Source organism: Aethalodelphis obliquidens, unplaced genomic scaffold (assembly GCF_003676395.1).
Source record: "Aethalodelphis obliquidens isolate GAN/ISIS:26980383/991018 unplaced genomic scaffold, ASM367639v1 scaffold14, whole genome shotgun sequence".
NCBI classification, from domain to species: domain Eukaryota; kingdom Metazoa; phylum Chordata; class Mammalia; order Artiodactyla; family Delphinidae; genus Aethalodelphis; species Aethalodelphis obliquidens.
This window is the reverse complement of record NW_020837958.1, coordinates 36,046,195-36,071,203: the sequence shown is the minus strand read 5'-3', so window position 1 is coordinate 36,071,203 and position 25,009 is coordinate 36,046,195. Positions and strand designations below refer to the sequence as shown.

Sequence of the window (25,009 nt, the reverse complement as noted above, 5' to 3'; positions counted from 1 at the left end):
CTACGCCATCAGGGAAGCTCTGCTGCTCATTGTTTAAGAGTCAGATTGGTTACGTCTTTTTACATTTATTATATTTAGAATAAATGGACAAAAGTAAGACAGAAAACCTTTTGAGGTGGAATGATAATATCATCTGAGTAGTGGTAGAAACATAATTCTAGATTGTGATAACCACTGTCATAGGTATAGAATGTTTCTTGTTGACTAATAACTACACTGTTTAAATACTAAAAATATTAACACTTAAAAGGTAAGTTTCTATCATCTGTAAAATGCAGTTATTTGCAACATCATTTAGACCTTAACTTTAACTATATATTAAGGTTCATTCAACCCTTCCCCTTCCCAAACCTCTTATTTGTTTGAACCAAATAAATATTTCCTTTCTAAATAAATAAATATATTTATAAAAAGTAAATTTGTAAACAAAATTTCTAGAAGTAAATGTTCTCTCACACACTGGGGATCCACCATAAAAGATTGTTCTCACAAACAGTTAAATCTTTGAGGGACTACCATAAGCCAACCACTTTACACAGGTTATCTCATTTGATACTGTGAAGTAAGTACTATTATCACTTCTGTTTTGTAGATTACAAAGCCAAGCTCACAGAGGTTCACTAATTTGCCCAAGGACATACAGCCAGTAAGAGGGAGCAAAAGGGCTAGTAGCAATGGAGGAAATGAGGACCACAAAGCCTTGTGTTCAGAAGATCCTTTAAGAGAAACACAGATGCAGCTGGGCTATGCCTGTGCTCCGTCATCTTCCAGGGGACCTGACACAAAGATTTTGTCAGACAAGCACACAGAGGGGAAGATTTCACTTTATTGTTACATTAATCTCACAAATAAACTCAACACAGTCACGAACACTGAGCAGATAAAGTGCCAATGCAGAGGCCTGGCAACAGAAGGAGGGAGGAATCCAGTTCGTCTCCTCCATGTGCCCAGCCTGGAAAGATATTTCTATTATACAAGAGTAAGGGCAGCTGACATACCAAGCAACCCATCTATAGACACTTTGAGCTAAGGAATAGAAAATCTTAACAGGTGGGGTCTGTGCAGGGCAAGGAAATAGAAAAGTCAGAAAACATTTTTTCCTCAAATAAGTCAGGCACAGAAATACCAAACGACAAAGACAATATTTTTCAAACTCCCTGTATTTTATTTGGACATCTAATAAGGAATGAGAGGGATACAGTTCTACAGGGTTACTTCTTGCTAACCACCTGTCTTCAGAACGGTGACCTGAGTAGACACTCTCTTCCCACACCCTCAATCAGAGGTACCAGAGAGAATTTTCTAGGATTCTGGGAAGAAATGACCTTCCCTGCTTAGCTAGCCAGCCTCAGAAAAGTGGACCAGTGCTTCCTCATGAATATCAAGGAGATATGGGCTATCAGAGTAATCAACCTGGAAGCATTTAAAGAAAATTAATGAAGCTCAAGACTTCCTATAATTATCTTTAGACAACTTTAGGTACCTCTATCAAGCCTGAGGTTTAAAGCACAATTATTCGGTTAGTGAATTCAAATGGTCTGACTGCATGGAGTGAGATTATGATACCATAAGCTCAGATCACCCCAACTGTCTCTATTCCAAAACTGGGACGTCACTGACTGATTTTCAGAGGCCAGAAAGATCACTAAAGGCCACCTGATCAACCCCCTGATGCTATATAATCCTGAACTCCAAGGGTCAAAATCAGTGGCATCTTTCTAGCACCTGAGAATTCCTGGCCTCACTTGGTCCACAGGGAATCTAAATAAGGATAAACCAGGCCAAGGAACTTCTAACATGCCTCACTTGTGGCCAAGAATCAAGGCTCAGAGTGGAACTTTCAACTAGGGAAAAGGTGAAGTATTTCAACTCAGTCCTAGGATGAGAAGCAGGCCAAAGTGGTTCCATGATAGGTAAGGGAGCAGAGTGGAGAGGCCTCAATGGAAAGGTGCAGGTGCCCCCATGTAAGAAAATGGGGGTAGTTTGAGGGGGCACTGAAGGCTGGTAACATGGGATCACCTCTGCTGAGCTTCAGATGTGGCCTCTCCTACTGTGGCTGTGCTTAGTTTTCCATCTTGCTTTCTCTGTAGAGGCTGATAAAAAGGGCCTGGGGGTGACGCAGTGACAACTGGCTACAGTATGGCTGCCTAGCTGTTCAAATGGGGGTCACGTCACCAAGTTCCTAGTCTTTAGGGAGCTTCTGAAAAGCTGAAAACAGAGTTCCAAAAAACTGTTTGATAAAGACAGTAGCTTAACGCTAGACAAGATTGTTGGTGGGATCTGGCAAAGTTTGAAGTAGGATCATTAAATACTCGAGGAACTGCTGCTATGAACCAAGGGTAGACTTGGGAATCTCTTAAAGGGACACCCACAGCTGGCTATTTTTCTGACTTCTCTGAGCACATCTCTGACCAAACTGAAGGGGAGATTCCATTACAGGTATCTATGTGCCCAACTGACACCCCAACAGAAAGGCTTCAAGAAACTCCATGACCTTTTTGAGAGGGGTCAGGAAATACTGAGGAGTCAGAAAAAATTGTTGTGAACTCTTGGGCAGGCTCCTGCCCTGCCTCTTTCCTTATTCCAGGACAGAACTGAAGAGCTTCCCAACCATCAATTCCCTGCCAGGAAGTTTCATTCCTCGCCCCCATCCCAGAAATGTTTCCCTAGGTAGGCTTTTCCACCAACTGATTCTATCCTTCTATTTTGGACCTGCTCTGGGTTTTTTCATCTCCTTTCCCCACTCCTGTTCCCAGCTACTTGAGTCTGATACAGACAAATAACAGGCTAGACAGAAACACTGACTGGATCTTGGGGTTATCAACACCTGACAATGATGCCCAGATTATTTACTGAAGCCTTCAATTCCATCTCAGAGAGTGGTTAATGTTTTTCTGTCTGTGAGTCCTTCCTCCTCCTACCCTCCAAGACGTTCAAGGTGAGAAGCCACCTCATTCATCTTTATACCCATGGCTTTTAGGCACCAAGATAAGCACCTAAATGTGACAGTCTGGGTCAGGGGACTTCTAGTGGGCTTAGCACACAGGAGGGCGGGCTTCCCAGATCCTCTGGCATCCATCCCCAAAGCATAGCCTTCCCCTACCCTGCCTTTTTACAAATCCTCACCTCTTCATCCTCCTCTCGAGGCTTGACGCAACAAATGAGAATGAACATGGCCTTGGCCTTGGCTTGTCAGCTCTGAATTCTAGGTCCCCTCTGCCACCAACTCAGTATAGGAGCTTAGACAATTCAATTGACTCTCCAGACCTTTAAATGAAAGGGTTGGACTAGATGATTTCTCTGGGCTCTTTCAGATTAATTCATACTTGAGAAATCAATGAAAGAATTAGAAGAAATTCGAATTCTGAGCCATAGGTACCCTGTATCTCTTTGAAATAGCTGAAAGGAGGTAAAGGTCAGATTCCTGTTCATTATACACTTTAACTACAGGAAAAGAAGCAAGTGTATCTATGGAGAAATAGAACCTAGCAGCCCCTATACTTGACTAATAAAAGCAATTTCCTTGAAGAAGCAGAGAAATAGGCCACAAGTGGGACCTGGCAGTGTCAAAAAGGTCTATAAATTAAGTGATCAAAGGAGTAAAAAACAACGGCTATAACCAGACAAGATCTCTAAGCACAGACTAAAGTCTAGAGAGGTCTGGGTGGGAAGGACCCCCTGGAGCTTCTATTAGAGGGGAGGACTTGGTCCAAAGCAAGTTGCTACTGCATTTGGTTCAAACCCAGTTTTCTTAATCTGTCAACCTGGTATGTGTGCACACGTGCAGACATGCTGCAGGCTGTAGTTATGCTTCTGAAGTGCTGAAATGAGAAAGAAATAAGAGAAATGATACCAAATTCAAAGAAGTTAGACTGAACGCAAGTACAATTTTAGTTTAAAAGCTACTCATCTTCCCCACCACTCTATGCAGTATCATCACTGCTCATTCTGAAATGTGGGCTATAGTTTTGTGGGATTGTGAACTCTGGGGGTGAGGAGGGGTATACTTGTGGAATGATTGACGGTCAAAAGCAGGATACAACCCAATATCCTGTGTGAGAACCCCTCCAGTTAATGACCAATGGATTTTACTTGACTACACCCATTTGGGCACTCACTTGTCTTCATTCAAGGAAACTGTCTCCTCAAAAGGGATTTCTTGCTTGTCTGTCTTCCCCATGATCAGCCGGTGCTTATCCAAGTTTATGATGCACTGAAAACAAAGAAGAATCACTGGTTACCCTCAATGATCCCACTATGGGGTCTCCATGTAAGAGGACCCTTGCCTCAGAGAAGAAGTACCAATGGGAATATAGAATCAATCCTACCTTCAGGGATCGGAGAGTCTGGAGACCAAGGGACAAGTTTTTCTCATTGTCCTCTAATAAAAAAAATTAAGATTTAACCATTTTCATGTTGGTTTAGAAGTCAGCCTTATCACCATTAGGTTCTATGCAACCTGACCTCCCTTCCTTCCTTCCTTCCATCCATCCAATAAACATCTGTTGAGCATTTATTATATTAAGTAATTTTCCCAAATCATTATAGTTAAAAAGTGATAGAGTCAAGATTCAAACTGAAGTCTTTTTAACTCTAAAGGACAAAGGCCTTTGGACAAAAATCAGGAACTTAGAGTACTCTCTAGAATAGAGTACATGAGGGAAAGTATAGGAGTTGGTGGGAAATTATGAAGGGATTTATGGCAAAGGAGTAAGAGGATCTTGCCCTCTACCTCCAACTAGCCCACAGAAAGCTCTCAGGGGCACACAGAAATGTTTGTTTTCTTACCCCTTGAATTTTTTTATTCTCTGAGTGATTCTCAATATGTCTTGAATGTAGCTCAAGGCCCATCTGGTACTTCAGAAGGCAAAAACTGGGACAAGATTTATAGTACAAAAAAGTGGAAACCTGGGATTTTGAAGAAGTCAATATTTACAGGCATAAAATCCCATGAGGGTTTGGTGGAAGGAGGGAGAGGATTTAACTTAGGGGTCCATAGGTCCAGTCCCCCATTCTACTTACCAACCACGGCTGCTGGGCAGTCCAGATGGAGGGAGCCCAGAGTGATCACTAGGTGCTCAATCTGGCCCACTACTTTCAGATGTCGGGGTAGAGAAAGCTTCTCTCCTTCATGCTTGTGAGATCTGACATGCTCCTTGAGTCTGCACCAGAGAGGAAATAACAGAATCCCCTTGGCAGAAGTTTCTGGTGGAATCTGGCAATGCCTACCTTCTGACACACAGCTGGAATTTTCCAGAGATTTCCTGGGTTAATTTACCAAAAAAAATATGCTAGTCTACAATTCTTGTTTCAGCACTTTATCCTAAACATGCCAGGAGATATAAAAAACTAAAGATTCAGCTCCTATTCTCAAAAAGCTATGTCACTATCTGCACTGGTGGAATATGAGAGTTGACACACTCAGAGAATCCTTTTCTGCATCTCAACATCCCCACCTATGTGCAAGGCAATTTAGTTAACATATCCTTTTATCCATCTGTGGGTAACAGATCTCAGAGAGGGCAGGTAAATCCTAATTTTAGAAGATGCTTTGTTCAGTGTCTAATTTTCTCTTTGTCTATTTCAGTCTATCCTCATCATTTAGTCTGAGGCCATAAGGATGGTGGAGGCAGGTACTTATTTGTTAAGTGCATTGATATTGGCATCAGCAAGGCATATTGCGGAGAAAGTCCTAATTAATTTAACTTGTCTGTCTAGGGGAGGAAGGAAAGAACAGCACCAAGGTTTCACACAGTTATGTAAGCTGATTGGAACAGCTAGCACCGAGCTATTATGAGTTGGTGGATAAATACTTAATTATGGACTTTCTGTGCCAAAACTTCTGCTTTACTCCATTTCCTCTCTTTTGGTGTTATAGCCCATCCAAAAGAAAAATAATTGCAATTTTACAGATGGTTATTAATTCCTCTGGAATCATGGCAGTCTTCTGCCTAATTATGCACCAGGACATTATTAGTCTTTCTGGAAACATCATGTTGCACTACAGCTCATCTCTTCACCACATAAAAATGCTCAGGATTCTTCTCATAGGAGCACTTGTGTCCTTGGACTCCACCCCCACCCCACCCCGTCCACCGCCCTAAACAGCAATGCACAAAACCCATAGAGCCAGCTTCAAAGAGTCACAGTTGTGGTGAGGGGTGAGGAGAAGGTAGAAATGAGAAGGAACAGAACATGTGGCAGAGGTCACTGATTATACAAATCAAGACTTGTGCAAGCCCTGCCTAATAGGGATATTTTGAAAGTAGCTTAAAATGGGCCATTACATCTACCCTAGTGATTGTTTCAATACAGAGATTTAGGCTGGGGAATGCTCTGTTGTACTTAGGGCTAGAGAAGTGGAAAAGGATATTGGGTTGATCCTCCCAATCCTGGGCTAGACCTCAGGGCCCATCTGGTACTTTGGAGGAAAGAGAAGGAAGAAGAAAGGAAATAAAAGTACAGATTGAGTGAAAAGGAGGAAAGATACAAAATGGCTTTCTCTGACTAAAAAAGAGGGAGAACCCAATTCCAGCTGTTAGAGAACTGAAGATATTCAATATATGAGGTGTCTGCCTCACACCCAGGCCCCACCAGGGGCAGCAGTAAGAGCTGATTTTACCTGTTATTTGCAGAGAGGAAAGGTACTCATCACCCCTGTGATGGTTCAGGCCCAACAGCAATAGCAGCTCTATCCCACGGTCTGACTGATACTTCTTGGGACAGGCAGTGTGGCCTCCAGAAGGACCCCAAGTAAGCTAAGGCCAACCACATCCCTGATTTTACTTCTCTCGGGTACACCACCAGGGCAGATCCTTCTAACTTGTTGTCTGGGCAGGGCACAAATCAGGATCAGGGCATGGCACGCAATGAGCCAAGGATTTCATACTTTCTCATTCCGGAGCCCAAAGGTCTTTGCTCAAAACTTAATTGGTGGGAGTTAATGGAAAGCCTGGACTTCAAAATAAATTCAAGCAAAGAGTGTATTAGCATCTGACTTCCAGCACAAGTGACTACTTACCCCAGTCTGTCCACACAGGCTGAAGAGATGAGATTATATTGACAGCCTGTGTCAACCAAGGCTTTCACATCCTTTCCAGCACACTGTAGAGAGGAAACATACTGTTCAATAGGAGCCAGAGAAGCAAAAGGGAAGGGAGATCCAAAGAGCAAGCAGCAGGTGTCATATGAAAGGCAGGGTTGGGGAGCATCCTCACAATTATGGGTTGGTAGTGTCCCATCTTTATCCATTGCTGAGTCTCCTTTGAGGGGTTCTTTTTCCTGCTGAAGCTAGAGCTTACAGAGGATCCCAAAGGACTTTGGGTATTTCATTCTATACACCAAGTGGCTCTTAATTGTGTGTGTGTGTGTGTGTGTGTGTGTGTGTGTGTGTGTGTGTGTGTGTGTGTGTGTGTATCACATACTCCTTTGCAAATCTGACGAAACATTTAGTCCTTTTCCCCATAACGATGCACATGCATACAAATTACTGCATATATTTCCAGTGTTGCATTGAGTGCCCCCCTTAAAACTCATTTATGAATTCCATGATAAGACCCACATTCTATACAATTTGGAGGAGAGGTCCCCATTATTGGGATAATGGGCCCAAATCCTGTTCTCCAGAAAACCTGGAAAAGCTATTCTCAGAACATTACCTGGCAAGAAACCAAAATCATGTCATCCACCTCAGACTTCTTTAGCCCCTCAGACTTGGCATGATTGAGTTTGTTGGTCTTGGAGGCCCAAGGGACACGACTGCTTCGGAGCTTTGACAGGTTGGTTTCCATGAGGCGCCTCTGCAGAATGTTATGAGGTTGCTTGAGGAACAGAAAGCAGAGGCTTCTTAATGACAGGTCATTTCCCCCCTTCTCTCATTGTCCCCCAGGTGCTGCAGAAATAATGAAGGAGCTGCCCATAACTGAGCTCTACCTTTGCTTCTTATTTATCCTTCCTTCAAGTAGGGACTTCATGGGTATTATCAGAGCAGGAACTATAAACCAATTTGCAGTAGGCAACCCTGAGTGAATGAAAGAGCAATGTGGGACCCTGGGAAACGTGGACAGGGCTAATAGTCCATGGCTAAAGAGAACTAAGGGACCCTTGTGATTTGTACTACCTGGGCTTGCTGCTTTCCCTTCCCTTACAAGGGCATTTCAGGAGGCAAGTGGCCATAGTCTATGTGGAATAAATGTATCTTTCCAGGGGACTTATAGAAAGGGCAGCTAATTCTCACAGGCCAAAGAAACCTTCTTAGCACTGGTTTTCAGGAGTTCTGTGTACTTCTGTTTCAAGTCTCACTCCCTCACAGTGTTATCCTTTGGACCCAAATACATGTGCCTTGATGACGTGGCTCTCCTGTGGGCTGAGTTATCCATGGGTGGATGAGGTAGGAAGACAGGGATTCATACCTGCTGAATAATCCTCTTAGAAGACACACTTTAGAACCTGGCAGAACCCAGAGGAATCATCCTTACTGTTATTCTCTGGACCTCAAGGAGCATAAGGCTCCTCCTGCCATGTGCTTGTCATCCATTCCCGCTCTCTTCAATGGGCCAAAAGTGGAGTGTAAAAGGGACAGAAACTGACCAAGAAGCAGGGGACTTAATTAGACCTTATATCTGTGCCAGGATACCTAAGGTTAGGAAGAAGAATGAGGAATATGAAATCAAGTCTGCTCTTTAATAGAGCTTAGGAGAGTTACTAGGGCAGATATATCTATGCTCTACTGTTTCTACTCAAAGTGGCCTCCAGAAGGTGTAAGCCACCTCTTAAAGTCATTTGACCTGAGAAATTTCTATACAAAAGCATATTATTCCTAGTTTACAATAATATTGAAAATCCCTCAAAGGATGGAGTCTAACCCCAAGTTTCTATGTGACACATACTAGATGGCATTCCAATTCTAGGGGGGGAAGAGAGTTACTCCTAGAAGCCCAGAGCCTAGAACCTTCCCCAGGAAGTGGGTAGAAGTGCAGGAGGTCTTCATTTCCACCATATTACAGATTTCTGAGGAAGAATGGAGTCAGAGCCATGACTCGCTGTAACCCTGGTGAGGCGAAGAAATGGATTCCCAAAATACACTGACTCTTGGCAAGGCAGATTTTAAATTAGTATTCTTGGGAAAAGGAGAGAGAGGGGCATTTAAAAGAAAATGAGAGCTTCTTAATTTGACAAGGAGCTGGAGGAAGTGCTAACTCTGATTTCCTGATTGGACCCTGGGAGAATGCTTTGCTCCTCAAAAGAAACAGAAATTCTTCATTCTTATCTCTCTCACTAACAAGTCTAGATTCATACTAAAGCAGGTGTTTGTTTCTGTCAGGTCCATGCTTAGCATGACCAACTCAGATAAGCTGGATTTGTAGAACTGAAGACTGGAAGGGACTTCAAAGTCCATCTAAACAAAGCCCTCATAACCTAAAGTTCGAGGCTTTCCTTCTACAGTGGTCTTGCCCAACACCACTTTACCTGGTTATTCTGAATCTTGAGAGGAGTCTAATCATCACTGGACAGATCAGGCAAACGAGGAAGGTTCTGAAATCGTTTTCCTTGAAGTCATCTCTCTTTGAATTTTCCTACTCTACCCTTTCTCCACAGGCTATACACATACTCAAAGTTCTCACACACTGGGAAGAAAACACCTCCACAAACCCTCAGACCCTGCCTCCTCAGTGCCACGTCCTAACCACAACCCTGCCTTAAACGGTCTTAAAAAAAAGGTCGAAATCACTAGTCAATTTCCTGATATCCTATATTTTCTTCACTGAAATCACTTCTGATCCCACAACACCAATAACGATCTCCTAATTTCCAAATCCGACAGACATATTTCAGCCTTCATTTTACTTGACTTCTCTAGGGTGTTTGGCCCTGCTGACTATTCCTTTATTTAGTAACCCAAAAAAGGTTCAAACGTAATACATCTTCAATATAAAATATTCAAATGTCACTGAAGTATATACAATTAAAAAGGGAAAGCCTCGGGCTTCCCTGGTGGCGCAGTGGTTGAGAGTCCACCTGCCGATGCAGGGGACACGGGTTCGTGCCCCGGTACGGGAAGATCCCACACACCGCGGAGCAGCTGGGCCCGTGAGCCATGGCCGCTGAGCCCGTGAGCCATGGCCGCTGAGCCTGCACATCCGGAGCCTGTGCTCCGCAACGGGAGAGGCCACAACAGTGAGAGGCCCGCGTACCGCAAAAAAAAAAAAAAGGGAAAGCCTCTGCAACCCTTCAAACCTTCTCAGTTCTACTCCCTACAAAGAACAACCATTAAATTTAGAAGTACATCTTTCCAAAAATTTTAATACATCTACAAACATAAATAAAAACAGGATCATACTATAACACTCTTCTAAATTTTTAATTTTTGTTTAATATATGAAAGGCATTTTTCTATGTCAGTACATATAATTCTTTTCATTCACTTTTATAACTACAAGTCTTCATAGTATAGTTCAGGAGTTGAAAATTCACAGCCAATTAACTCATATGAACCTCAGAGATGCTCTTCTGTAGCCATTTAATTATGCCCTTATGTTTGTTTGTTTGTTTAAAATTTTTTTTTTTGGCCGCACCACATGGCATATGGGCTCTTAGTTCCCTGACCAAGGATCAAACCTGCACCCTCTGCACTGGAAGTGTGGAGTCTTAACCACTGGACCACCAGGGAAGTCCCTGCCCTCATGTTTTAAATGACAATGTAACTGCACATTTACCTTTGCTCCCAACGAAAATTTCACTAAAATCATAGTCAAGGAACAAGAAAGGCCTAAAACTATAAGAACAAAGAGAATAGTAAAGTAAGCAACAACAATAACAAAAGAAGAGATTTTGACAAAATTTTGGAATCTAAATAGCAGACGAAAAACTGGTAACTGACCTAGACTAGAGAAAGCTAAGTGCTTCACACCATTTTACTTCATGGAACACTGGAGTGGCAGAGACTGCCAGTTACTAATTAAAATCCATGATCTCCTCTTCTTTCTGGAAAGATACCTAGATTATGTTTCCCAGCCTTCCTTGTAGTTAGGCAAGGCCATATGACTGAGTTTGGCAAACAGAATGTGAGTAGAAGTGACACATACCACTTCTAGGCCTGGCCTGTAAACCTCTCCTGTGTACACTCCTCCATATTCTTTTCCTCTTCTGACGGGCTGGAATGGAGATGACCCTTAGGGTAACCTTCCTGGAGGTAACATGTTGAAGACAGAAGAGCCACTCACTGTCAGCCTGGGTCACTAAATGACTACATGAAAGAGGGCTGTCTTGTTGACCTTCCCACTAGAACTCTTACCTAAGAAAAAATAAACTATTATATTTGAACTATTTTATACTTGGGGGTCTAGCTGTAAAAGCAGTTTTCCTACTTAAACTAAAACACTGGAAAAGCTGAGGAATTAGAGGTATTAGAACCTCTACAATTGGAGGGTATGATTAGGGTTGGAAAGAGATTAGTATAAAGCCTGCATAAGACTCCTATGCATAAGACTCCTTCCCAGTTGATCCAGACAACTGGGAAGAATGCCAAAACTTTATTCTTTTTGTAAGAGTAAATCAAAAGACTCTGGCTGGTTGACAGTTTGGCTAGGCTTAGAACAGATTCCTTCAACAGCTAAGAATGAGAGTGGAGTGCCATACTATACCAGAACTGAAGAATATGAGTTGAAGGGCTCACATGGAGCCTTCCATAATGAAAGATACAAGACCCAAACCAAGATTTCACATCATTAAGAATTTTTGGAATATCATGGATGACAAAGATTCCAAAAGTTTCCAAAGAGAAAAAGATGATTTCAAATACAAAGGATTAGGAACCAGAATTACATAGGACTATTCAGTGGTAATAATGGAAGCTAAAAGACAATGGAATAATACTTTTAACAAATCTGACAGCACATAATTTCTAAACCTAGCCAAGCTATCAATTAAGACTCAGGAAAGTTATTTCCCAAGAATCCTTAAGCAGCTTCTGAAGGATATACTCCACCAAAGCGAGGGAAACCTACAAACAAAGAAAAAAGCATAGGATCCAAGAAATAGAGTATATAATAGAGAAGAGAAACAAGGGAAATTCTGAAAACGGTGTTGAAGAAAAAGTCCAGGATATTGGTTGTGTAGTGGGCTGTGAGAGCAACCAGTCCAAAATGAAATGCGAGGATAGAGCACTCCAGGAAGGATGTCTCCAAGAAAAAAAAAAAAAACACCTGCTAGATCATCTGCAGTTTTAAGGTACTTGGAGGAGATTTAAATTCTAGATAGAAAATTAAACAAAGGGAAAAAACTAGGCAATTATTAATTTTTATAAAAATAAAAATTTTATGAGAAAGAAACATAATTATGGTATAGTATTTGACTCAGCTGTCATAATAATGTAAGCAGTAAATGCTGATTTGACCCAAGATAGCTATTTGTTATTAACATATTACAATATTAATATAGTAGGAGAGGGGACATGATGGGAAGGTATAAGAGAATTAAGGAACAGTTTAAATTTTTTTTAAGTTTTAAATTATATACATGTGCTTTTTGATAAAAAGTAAATTTTAAAAATATACCCTATACGTTAAGAAAGCATACAGTCACAAGAAAATCCAACTTATGATGGCTTAAATGGAGGTGTATTTTTTTCTCACATAACAAGAAGACTGGAGGTAGGCAGCTGCTGGCATTAATTCAGCAGCTTAACAATTTCAGGGCTACTGTTTCCGTAATTCTCTTGGATATTCCCTCATGGTCATATGATGGGTGCCCCAGCTCCAGGCATTACATCCACATCTAAGGAAGGAGGAAGGGACTCCGTGCCATCTATCCTTTTTATCGGGAAAGCAAAAGCTTTCCCAGAAGTTCCCTCAGCAGTCTTCTGCCTATATCTTCTTGGTCAGAATTCCCACAGCCACTTCTAACTGCAAGGGGGTCTGGGTGTATTTAGCTTCTGCGTAGAGGAGTCAGGTAGATAGAAAAGGGCTGAAAATGGGTGATGATTTAGCCAACTAACAGTGTCTGCCAAATCATGCAAAAACTGAAGTGTGTGTACATGTGTGCACACACACATACACGCACACACCAACAATGTAACTTAGGCAGATGTAATGTCAGGTTACCCTATAACCAACCACCTTAGCACCTATTTTTTTTACATCTGCCCTACTTTCTGCATTTTTTTTTTTTTTTTTTTGCGGTACGGGGGCCTCTCACCGTTGTGGCCTCTCCCATTGCGGAGCACCGGCTCCGGACGCGCAGGCTCAGCGGCCATGGCTCACAGGCCCAGCCACTCTGCGGCATGTGGGATCTTCCCGGACCGGGGCACAAACCCGTGTCCCCTGCAACAGCAGGCGGACTCTCAACCACTGCGCCACCAGGGAAGCCCCGCTTTCTGCATTTTAAAATAGCACATCATCTATAGACCTATGAGTCTGTGGTACAAACATATCTCAGTTTATTTAACTACTAATGGACATGTAGATTATTTCTACATGTTTGCCATTAGAAACAATGTTTCAATAAACTCAACATTCCATTTTTTTGAAACTCTCCTCCACTGGCTTCTAAAACCACTTTTCTGTCTATTCTGCATCTGTCTCATTTATTGGCTCCTTTGCCTCTGCTCATTTCCTAAATGTTGTTGCTCTATCTTAGGTCCCTTTCTCACTCTACAAAACCTTTTAGGGCAATCTTATCTGCTTTCATTGTATAAATTAGTACCCTTATGATGATGACTCCATCTCATGCCCAGCCCTCACTTCTGAGTTTCAGACCCATAGAACCAACTGCCTCTTTGAACTTCTCCACTTAGACACCCCACAGGCACTTTCAAACTTAACTTGTCCCACTGATCTTTCCCACAAAACTTGTACTTTCTCCAGTATTCTCCGTCTTGGTGAGTAAAATTCTGCCTCTTTAACACCTTGTAGTTTCCTCTCCATTTCTGCTGTTATTGCTAAGTTCAAATAATCTCCTAAAACATTATGTTCATGGTCTCCTTCCCCTACAGTGGCTCCCTTGCCAGCTGTATCAAACACAAAATCCTCAATTTAGCATTTAAGATCTTCCACTGATTCATCCTCCTTCCCAGTCTTATCTTTAATCCTCCATGAAGGCGTTCTACTTTAGCAAAAGGACCACTTATCACATACTACCTTGGGCAAATCACTAATCTCTCTAAGCATTACTTTTCTCTCAGTCTCACCTTCTTCATCAGTAATAAAAGAGGTTTGAGCTCCAAAGTCCTGTTCTATTTTAACATTCTGGATTATTCCCTTTACACCAATCTGGTAAAATGGCATCACTACACGCCCATCCATTCTTGATTCTTTTCTTTTCCTAAACTTCCATCCCAAGTATAGATAGTCCCCAAAGTACAATGGTTCAACTTATGATTTTTCGACTTTGTGACGGTGCTAAAGTAATACACATTCAGTAAAAACTGTACTTCGAATTCTGATCCTTTCCCAGGCTGGTGATACGCAGCACAACACTCTCTCATGATGCTGGCAGAGGCAGCAAGCTGCAGCTCCCAGTTAGCCTCATGATCATGAGGGCAAACGACTGATACACTTACAACTATTCTGTACCCATACAACCATTCTGTTTTTTCACTTTCTATATGGTATTCAATAAATTAGATGAGATATTCAACACTTTATTATAAAATAGGCTTTGTGTCAGATGATTTTGCTCAACTGCAGGGTAATGTTAAGTGTTCTGAGCACTTTTAAGGTAGGCTAGGCTGAAATACGATGTTCAGTAGGTTAGGTATATTAAATGCATTTTCAACTTAACAATATTTTCACCTTACAATGTGTTTATCAGGATGTAACTCCGTCATAGGTCGAGGAAGATCTGTACTGTTGCTACTTCCTCCAAAACTTTTCTGGTATCAATCTACTTCTCCTCATCTTTACTACTTCCAATCTAATACAAGCCACCATCATCTCTTATCTGTGCTACAACAGCCTCCTAACTTGTCTTCCACCTCTTCCTTCACCCTTCTCCAAATCATTCTCTACACAGCAGCCAGAGTAAGCTTTTAAAAATATAAGTGAGATAATACATTCCCTTACTCAAAAGCCCTTCAGTGGGGCTTCCCTGGTGGCACTGTGGTTGAGAGTCCGCCTGCCGATGCAGGGGACACGGGTTCGTTCCCCGGTCTGGGAAGATCCCACATGCCGCGGAGCGGCTGGGCCCGTGAGCCATGGCCGCTGAGCCTGCGCATCCGGAGCCTGCGCGTCCGGAGCCTGTGCTCTGCAACGGGAAAGGCCACAACAGTGAGAGGCCCACGTACCACAAAAAAAAAAAAAAAAAAAAAAAAGCCCTTCAATGGCTTCTCATTGTTCTTCAGACAAAATTCAAACTTCCTACCACGGTCATAGGGCTCTGTGTCATCTGGTCCCTGTCTATCTTTCCAACCTCCACATACATACCATATACACACCATTCTACCCTTTATTCATCCACACCTCCTTGCTCAAAAACTCTTTCCCATTCTAATGCCCTTGCACCTGCCATTCCCTCTGCCTGAAATGTTTTCCCCTAATATTTCAAATAGGTAGCTTGATCTCATCTTTCAAGTCTCAGCTCAAACATCACTTCCTCAAAAACATCTTCTCTGACCATACTATTTAAAGTAGGCACTCCACCTCTTTAGTTACTAACATATCCCACTATTCCTTTCAGAGTAATTATAAGTCCAGAATTATTTTGCTTTTCTAGTTGTTTATTATTTCACTCCCCCACTAGAGTGTTAATTTCACAAGGGCAAGGACCTTCATTGTCTTGATCACAGCTATATCCCAGCTCTTAGCATAATACCAAATGAATAAATCTCTACCCTTTACTTCTTCAAAAAGCCTTTCTTGATTAATATCATCCAGTTCTTTCCTTCAGAATCCCTTCAGTACTCATACATTACATAGTCTGTACTACTTGCATTCCCATTCCTTGACTGTTGCTTTGTAAATATGCTTAAGTGGTTTGTTTTTGTTTATTGAAATATTGCCTTTCCAAGGGCTATCTTCTACTTTCCAGGTGTACTTCAAGATACACAGTATTAGTTAGATAGGTGCTGCAGGTACTCTGGTGGCCTTTTGGACATAGCTATGTCATCTTCCTGACATGGATCCTGCTTTATGCTTTAGCTCAACAAGGCAACACTAAGCAGTCACAGGTTCTCTACTGTCCCTGCAGTGTGGCTGCTAACCCTAACCAGCATTTAGGCATCTAAATCCTAAGCAGGCAAACTCAAATGTGCTGCCTTTATCACCATCGGGAGCTTCTGAAAGAAATGGGCACAGTGGGCAATGCTGTATTCCAGGTAGACAGAGCTGAGGTTCCTCAATCTAGGAGCCAGTCTGATTAAATATCTCTTCTAACCAGGCTATAAAGTGGGAAGAAAAGTGAGGTGAGAGGAAACAGGCTATACTGCAGGATACCACAGAATCATGATTTGAGCAAGAACTTCTAAGGCCACCTTTTCAATCCCTTTACCTACGCTGTACTGAATCCAGACAGAATCAAACTAATGGATTTCTGTGGTCCACAGAATGGGTCAGACTGGAAAATAGGAGAAATTATAGAAGTCTGCTTTCTTTGTAGCATTTACTCTCAGAGGAGAAACCCAAGGTTTCTAGCTTCCAATAGAACTACAACTAGAACCACTTAGAAATAGGGGGCAGCAAATATGGCCCACAATCCAAACCCAGCCTGCTGCCCATTTTTGTAAATAAAGTTTCATAAGAACACAATCAGCCCCATTTGTATTGCCTATGGCTGTTTTGCATTACAACAGCACAATTGAGTAGTTGAGACAGAGGCTGGCCTGCAAAGCCAAAAACAATCAACTATCTGATCCGTTACAGAAAAAGTTTGCCAACCATGACTTAGAGTATTGTTTAAACTATATATGCTTTGGGGTCAGACAGAGCTCAGTTCAAGTTAGTAACCACCTTGCAGAGCTTTTGTGAGGATGAAATGAGATGGTTTGTACGAAGCATTTAATACCATGTCAGGTATAAAGTAAGCACTTAAATTTTAATAATTATATGTATGTGTACATATGTATTTTAAATTCTCATGCTCGGCTTAAAATTGAAGCTGATTACCATTCACTTTTTTTTTCTTAAAAGGGCATGAAATCATCTTACTCCACTTTTGTCCTCATGTACGGTTTGTAGACAGACATGGGCTCCTGATTGACTCTCACTTCAAGCCCAATATACATGTCTCTGTCTGGTCTTGGAAGTCTAAAAGGGCACTAATATCTGTGCCTTCTCTTCTTTATTTACTAGCTGAATATACAACACGTGACCCTTTCATCACCATAGGATCATAGACAGATTGTCCTTAGGTTTACTGCTGCTCAAAAGCACATGGAGTCTACCTAAGGCAGTCTTGTCACACTGCCCCAGGACTTCTGTGTTCTCTTTGCCTTTACCTTATGACCCAAAAGACATGTTATTTCAAAGAGAACAGCCTTATTCCTGATTGTTACCTGCTGGTGTGAGATGGTGGCTTCTCAACCGCCCCTGGCAGACTGCATTTTTGTTACAAAGGACTCACACAACTGCAGGGACTTCAACCAGATAACCTGTAAAGTTCTTCTTACTCTGAGGTTCTATAGGGCACACTCGAAGCAGCCCCCTCTCCATATAATCTCATAGTCAGTTGACTCACCAGGGAATGATGAAACTCTAGTCAGATGTTGGTCACCATCACTATTGTCACACCAGACCAGAGTAATCACTGCCTCCACTGAACTCCTCTAGCGCTTATTGACTATCATATCTTGACAACTACCATAGGCTTCCTGGTGGTATTATTTACATTTTCATGGAACTATCTATTCAACATCTACAATTGAATAGCTAATAGACATCCCAAACTTAACTTCTTCAAGAATCAAATTCCTGATTCTTTTTTTTTTTTTTTTGCAGTACGTGGGCCTCTCACTGTTGTGGCCTCTCCTGTTGCGGAGCACAGGCTCCGGACGCGCAGGTTCCGCAGCCATGGCTCACAGGCCCAGCCGCTCCGCGGCATGGGGGATATTCCCGGACCGGGGCACGAACCCGTGTCCCCTGCATCGGCAGGCGGACTCTCAACCACTGTGCCACCAGGGAGGCCCCCTGATTCTTATTCCCTATCCCTAACCCACTCCTCTTGTATTCTTAGCCATCTCAGTAAATGAGAAACTTTATTCTTCCAATTGCTAGATCAAAAACCTTGAGGTCATTCTTGACTACTCTTTCTTTCAGATCCTTAATCCAATCTCTCAACTAAACTTGTCAGCTCTGTCTTCAAAATAACCTGAGAGTCTGATCTTTTCTTGTCCCCTTAACTGCTAGCACACTGCTCTGAGCCACCATCATCTTTCACCTGGATTACTATGTAACAGCTCCTAACCAGTCTCCCTATTTCTACTTTTGCCCTCTATAGTGAAATCCACACAGTAGTCTACTTTGTGAAATAAGTCATGTCGTGTCACCCCTCTGCATAAAATTTTCTACCAGTTTCCCATATCAGATTAAAAGTCAAATATCTGTACAATGATCTATAAGGCCCTAAGTATCCCACTATCTCTCTGATGTTATCTCCTATCGCCCTCCTGTTGCTCACTTTGCTCTGGCCACAATGGCCTTCTTACAGTTTTTTAATCACATCAAGCACACTGACAATTCAGGCCTTTGCACTTGCTGTTCCTTCTGCCTAGAACATTCTTCTCCAAGATATTTTGCTCTCTCATTTCCTTCAATATCTCGTATAATGTAATCTTATCAGACAGGCCTTCCCTGACCACCCTAGATAAAATAACAGGGCTCTACTCCATCCTACCCTGGCCATTACACTCCCTATTCCCTTATCCTGGTTTATTTTCTCCATAGCACTGATTACACCCTGATATATTATATATTTACTTGATTTATTTTCTGCCTTCTCCCCCCCCCCACAAGAATGTAAGTTTTATGAGGGCAGGAACTCCGTTTTGGTTCACTACTATATCTTCAATACCTAGATCATGCCTGACATGTAATAAGTGTTCAATAAATATTTGGGGAATAAATTAATTAATCAGTCCTATCCTTCCCCCTAATCTATAAACTCATTGTACAGGTAAACTTTGCTGTCTTCTTCTTTGTGGTCCTAGCACCTAGCATTGTGTCCTGAACATAGCAAATGTTCAAAGAATGTTTGCTGTAATTAGGATTCGATCATGGCTCTGGAAATCTTCAGTTTCCACTAGATCCTGATGTTATACTCGTATTTCATGCTCCTCTTCTAAGACTCCCAAGTTCTCTGGTCCAAAATCTATAGCATTATGGATGTTTTGTGGCATTATGAATAACTTATCTACAGGATACCACCCAGGGCTGCCCTCATTGACAGAAATTCTGATCAGGTAGATCAGATACTAGGAGTACAGGGCTAGTCATTTCATGGTCAGTTGGCTTTGCTGTGTTACACCATCCTTCCCCCAGCCTTCTCCTAATTCTAGTGAGTTTTGCTAAAGCATTTGGCTAGAAGCAGAATCAATCATAAATAGGAAAGCAAAACTGTCTTTCTATTGCTGAATAAGTAAGGATATAGCCTGATGGTCAGTAATATTATCATATAGGAAAGACAGCATATTATCCCATGATATGACTGTTTTTAAAAATTAAAAATTCCTTACCTCAATGAGAAGAACATTTATGAACCTGGTAGCTAAAACAAAAGAAATTAGAATACGCAAAACTCCAAGAGTGATTTTTTTCTCTACCCTCATCAACTTAAAAAATAATAATAAACGAAATAAAATATTACTCATATCTCTGATTTTGATTCTTAATCTAATACACAAAAAAGAGCACAAGATAAAAGGACAAACAAAATAAGACAGCCAGACATAAGAAATAAAATTAATTTCCACAGTAGACTTTGTAGCAGCCAACTACACACAAACAGGAAAAGGGCAAAGGCACCTCCCTAGGGTCAAGAGAACAAGAACACATTTCACTGCCCATGGATGCTCTTTGCCAATCCAAAAAAAGTTGGCACGCTGGATTCAAAAAGTGAATGTTATAGAAACAACATGGTAAAAGGTAGATAATTCAGAAAACTCAGCAGTATAATTCTAATATAGGTCACTAGTATGAGGAAAACAACCCACAATCTTCTCACTGGCACAAACCCCAGAATCAATGAAAACTAATTTGTCCTTTCCCCCCTATCTCCCTCTTCTCCATCCCTTCCCTTTTCTTGTCCCTCTTTTATTGAGTTTGTACTATAGATTTGTACAGTCAATTTTTGTATCCTCAAAAATTTCACTTTGGTGAGAGAACACTGAGTCAGCACTGGTCTATACTACCAGATCTATCCATATATATATCCATATATATGAAGTGATATAGTACTTCTAAGGTTATTTCTAAGATTATCCTGATCCAGCAGCATAAGTTCCAAGAAAGCTTAAGCATGCCACGTCACCCCAGTACTCAGAGCTCTCCTAGCCCTACCTCAGTCTGCCTTGGCATCTGTGACCTGTTCTAGCTCTTCTGTGCAATCACTTGCACATTACAGGTGTGAGAACAGTGAGAGAGGGACATCAACTCATGGCAGTGGGGGGAGGCAGGGGAGAGAAATTGTGAACCATGGTTCAGGGTCTCACAATAAACTGCTGTGTGTCACATCCACAGCAATAACCTGCTTCTTGAGGAAGCTTCTTCCTTCCAGCCTAGTGCCTATGTTCTATGCTATCAGCTCCTGTGTGGCTCAACTAAGACAGACTGGAGTCAGAAAAGCAGATGGAGTTCTTCCTACACAGGATGAAGCAGTATAAAGAATGCTAGGCAGAAGAATGGAGAGGCAGTTCCTCAGGGCTAGGAAACTCCTTGACATCCCAGGACAACCAAATGTCAATCATATCTTAAATCCAGCATGAAGGGAAAAAAAAATTCCACATTGTACTTATTTTCCTATTACTGTTTATTGGCTGAGGCTTCCAGGAACTAGGATTATTGTGGCAGGAACTAGGATTATTGTGGTCTGAAGGTAAGAAGACTTGAACCTGATTTGCTAAATGAATCTAGACTGTAGTAAAGTGAAAGGAGGGAAGAAAGACAGTTATCGCTTTTCTAGGAATACATTTCAGTCACTCACCACTCTGAGTTAGCATGAATCAGATTAACTATCCTGTGGCTTGTGCAGGTAAAATACCTTTTAAAAAACAGAGCAAGATAATTGAGTAGACATCCCCTGTACAATAAATAACTAAAAATAATTCTCTATCACAATGGGGGAGGGCAAATCTGATCTTGGGATCTATGTGCCATTAGAGTTGATTAAAACAAGAAGAAGAAGTAGATTCAGCAGCTCTGCCCTCCATACCCATCTTGTGGTGGGAAATGGCAATTTCAGTGGCCCAGGCTGACACCCCGCTTCCCTGACAAATTAAACATTCCAAAAGCTCAAAAAATACTGGAAAAATTAAACAGAGCATCTACTTCATTTAAGACATTTAAGTAATGCTTCATAAATTATTGCCTAGATGAATAAAGTGATTGTGAAATTCAAGAAAACAAGTTAAACTACAAGAAAATTCCAGATAAAACTACAAAGCTAAACATCAATTTGGTCCAGTGACTTAAATGTAAGAGTCAGATACAGTTCTTTAAACTAGTAACTCTTAGGCCCCCATAGGATCCCTCCTATAGATAGAGGACAGTACGGTCTTTGAACTCAGACCTCCAGTCCTGGAGTTTCTCCTTCTTAATGCCAAGAACAACCCTGCTAGAAAAAAAGACTGCGCCAGCCCCAGCTCCAGCTCCACACATCAGCCGGTGGAGCAGCTGGGGCAGCCTGGCCTCCTCCCTCTATCCACTCTTTGGGGGTGGAGTAGCAGGAGAGGAAGATGATGAAGAGAGGTTTGGGGCTCAGGAAACCTTCAAGGTCCACACTGTTTCTCTCCCCGCCCCCCGCCCTCCTGTTGGAAGGTCAAAGGTAGGTGAGACCAAAATCAAACGGAGAAGTAGATTTTGCATAGGGGGGAAATGGATTCAACAAAAGTCAAGTGTATCTGGATGTGGTGACTGCCCAGAAAGCCCCCTTCCCACTTCGTTCTCTCCTTCTCACACCACTTAGGAGTCACCTCTGTCTGGGTCACGGGCCCGGCCAAGCAGCCTGGGAGGCAGCGGGAGCTACCCTGGCTGCAAGGCTCAAGCCCCAAGCAATCAAACTCGGTACTGCGAAAAATGGGAGGGAAAGGGGACCTGAGGGCAAGAAGGCAGGGCTGGGTCTCTTCTACTCCAGAGGAGAGACACGAAGGGAGGAAGCTGCGCTGAAGGGAGGGCGAGCTGGAAAAGCTACGACGGAATCCCGAGAGAAACTAAAGCAGGGGAATGCTGGATGGAGAGGAATCCGAAACAGAGCAATAGCGAGACAGCCGACAGCGGCCGGCGGCCGGCGGGGGCCCGGCCGCTGACTCAGTGAAAGCTGCAAAGGGCGGGCCCCGGGAGACCTCACAGCGTGATGGTGACTGGTCGCCGCGCGCGGGGACCCCGAGGCGGGCGCGGCCGCGGGGGCTCACCGTGTCCTTGGACGAGCCCAGCTTCTTGAGGCCGTCCAAGGGCAGCAGGTCGGCCGAGTCCTTGTGGATGAACTGCACGGCCTGCTTCATCCGGCGCTGCTGCCGCAGCGACGCCCCCTCCCGCCTGTCCGTCTCCTTGCGGCCGCCGTCGGTGAGGAGTCCTGAGTAAAACATCGCTGAGGCGCCCGCGGCCCAGCGTCCCGGTCGCTCCCGGACCCCCGGCAGCCCTCAGCCTCGAGCTTCTCCAGCGCCGCGAGAACCGCGCGCCGCCCTTTTTATAGCCGAGCGTGACGTCACTGGGAGCAGCCAGTGTACACGCGGTGGGCGGGGCCCGCACAGTTCCCCCAGCCTGCGCGCTGCTTCCCAGAGTCCCGGGCCGCTGCCCACACCCGCACCACCCCACTGGGGCACAGGGCGGGAGAGGAGGAGTGGCGCTGGCGAGACTGACTCCGAGCGCCAAGGTCTACCGCGGCAGCTTTACCCAACTGGTCCCTCGCGTTGTGGGTGCCCCGCATCCCCTGGACCGAGATGAAGTGTGGGGAGGCCAACGCAGGAGCGGCCTCTCCCACGGCAGCCGCCGCCACCTCCTGGTCCCCGCTCACCTGTCCACGCCGTGGCCGACCCCGGGATCACCGACAGCCGGGCCATGCCCCGAGTCCTGCCGCCTGCGCCGCTGCTCGGCTTCACGAGTTCCCACCTTCGCGCCCCTCCTGGAGCCCTAGCGCCCAAAGCCCCGGCTCCGGAGGACCGGCGGCGCGCTCCGAAGTTGGATTGCTAGGGATTTCTCCAACTTCAGATCGGTCCCCACCCACCAGGCCCACGTGATTGGGGAGGGGGCAGCCCCTGCGGGCCGGCCGGAATCTGCCTTCCGGGGACCCTCCCTCCTCCCTGCTCCCTCTGCCCGCGGGCCCAGGACCCTCACATCCGAGCCAGGGAAGCAGAGCTTGGTGGATGCCTGCGGGTCACCCTGGGGCTGAGGAGTGGCGGGGGTCCCCGCCTCCGCACGACTGCACACGAGTGCGAGCCCTACACCTGCTCTTCGGAACACCCGGCAGAAAAGCACGTTTTTCTCAGCCAACACTCGGGCTCTCTCCAGCATGACTCCGGGAGTAACTGGAACCCGGTTTTCTTTGTGAATCTGTCATACTCTCAAGCCATTCCAATCGGGCCTTCAGGCATCCTGGGTCCTGGCCTCGACGTTGTGACTTAGTACAAACCACGTTTTCCACCCTAGAAACTACCACCACTGCACTCTCCCACCCCATTTCACAGGAGCAGGCATGAAATAGAAAGATCTGCTCCCTGAAGAGAACCAACAAAAGTAAGAATAACGACATTTACTGAGCCTTTACCATGCACCAGACACCAGAATAAATACTTAAAATGCAGTCTCATTGAATCATGGCAATAACTTATGAGATAGTATCATTATTCCCATTTTACAGGCAAATGTCTGAGACCTCCTAACTGGTCTCCTGAATGTGCCTTGGTTCCCTTCCAATCCATTGTTCCCTGCTGCCAGAATAATCTTTTCAAACTACAAATGTGATCATCTCACCTCCCTGCTTAGAGCACCACAAAAGTCTTCCTATTGCTCTCAAAAGACCCATATTCTTGCATGGTCTGCCCCACACCTGCATCTCCACTCTGTACTTCAGCCTCATGAGCTTTCTTTCCTCCAGTTCCTTGGAGAAGCCATTCTCCCTCCAAATGGCTGACCTTTGAATATCCTGTTCCCTCTGTGTGGAATGTCCCCTCCAAACCTGTGTAGTAAACAGACCTCAATTCCACTGTCATGTCTTTAGGAAAGCCTCTAACCTCCCAGAGGGAGTGAGTTCTTCCTAATTATAAACTACGCATCTCTCCTGGACGTTCCACTTTTTTTGGTGGTAGTGGTGGGGGCGTTATTGGTTGTTTGGTTAATATTTATTTCCTTAATTAACTGTAAGCTCCAAGAAGGCAAATGAGTCCATTTTTTGCTTACCATTGAATCCCTAGCTCACAGAAGGCACTCAGTAAATACTAGTATAAGTACAGCAAGAAGTTAAGGTCTTATCTGAGGAAAGCAAGAGGTAGAGCTGGGATTTTAACCTCAGAATGTCTGCCCCCAGAACCTGTGCTGGACTTCCCAGACCTAGTAGGGCTGGGTTTGACCTTGCTTCTTTCCCTCAGTTCCTGCCTTCAGCACTTGTCCTAGATTCAGAGCTCACATATTCCTGTGGGGAGATAAATCCAGAAGGTCAGAAGGCTGCTCACCTGGCTTCAAGGAAGCCCCAGGGATTCCTTGTCCCCCAGCACACATTGAGCGCGCAGCCACCTGGAGGGGGGCAAAGCGGGGGGGTGGGATTGCAGCTCACCTTCCAGTTCCCTGGCACACTTCCAGCAGTGAACAACAGTGGCTGCCCTGGGCCCTTCTGTCCTGTCGCCTGGATCCCTGCCTAGTCACTCCTCCAGGCC

At 43.8% G+C, this 25,009-nt stretch overlaps 1 protein-coding gene across 1 annotated transcript; it reads right to left on the bottom strand.

Moving 5' to 3' along the window:
• Window positions 1-808: 808 nt before the first annotated feature.
• On the bottom strand, window positions 809-22,804 carry NRIP3 (nuclear receptor interacting protein 3). Its single transcript, XM_027115437.1, has 7 exons — window positions 22,553-22,804; window positions 7,659-7,820; window positions 7,022-7,104; window positions 5,023-5,162; window positions 4,329-4,381; window positions 4,119-4,213; window positions 809-3,821 (listed from the first exon to the last, which is right to left on the bottom strand). The coding sequence occupies exons 1-7, from the start codon at window positions 22,724-22,726 to the stop codon at window positions 3,806-3,808; spliced, it is 723 nt and encodes a 240-aa protein (XP_026971238.1). The 5' UTR covers window positions 22,727-22,804; the 3' UTR covers window positions 809-3,805.
• Between the last annotated feature and the right edge of the window lie 2,205 nt (window positions 22,805-25,009).

Coding starts and splice junctions, on each gene's coding strand:
- NRIP3 (XM_027115437.1), bottom strand. CDS start 22,726: ATGTTTTACTCAGGACTCCTCACCGACGGCGGCCGCAAGGAGACGGAC. Junction 7,821..22,552: donor TGGGCTCGTCCAAGGACACG/GTGAGCCCCCGC, acceptor CTGTTCCTCAAG/CAACCTCATAACATTCTGCA. Junction 7,105..7,658: donor TGATTTTGGTTTCTTGCCAG/GTAATGTTCTGA, acceptor TCCTCTCTACAG/TGTGCTGGAAAGGATGTGAA.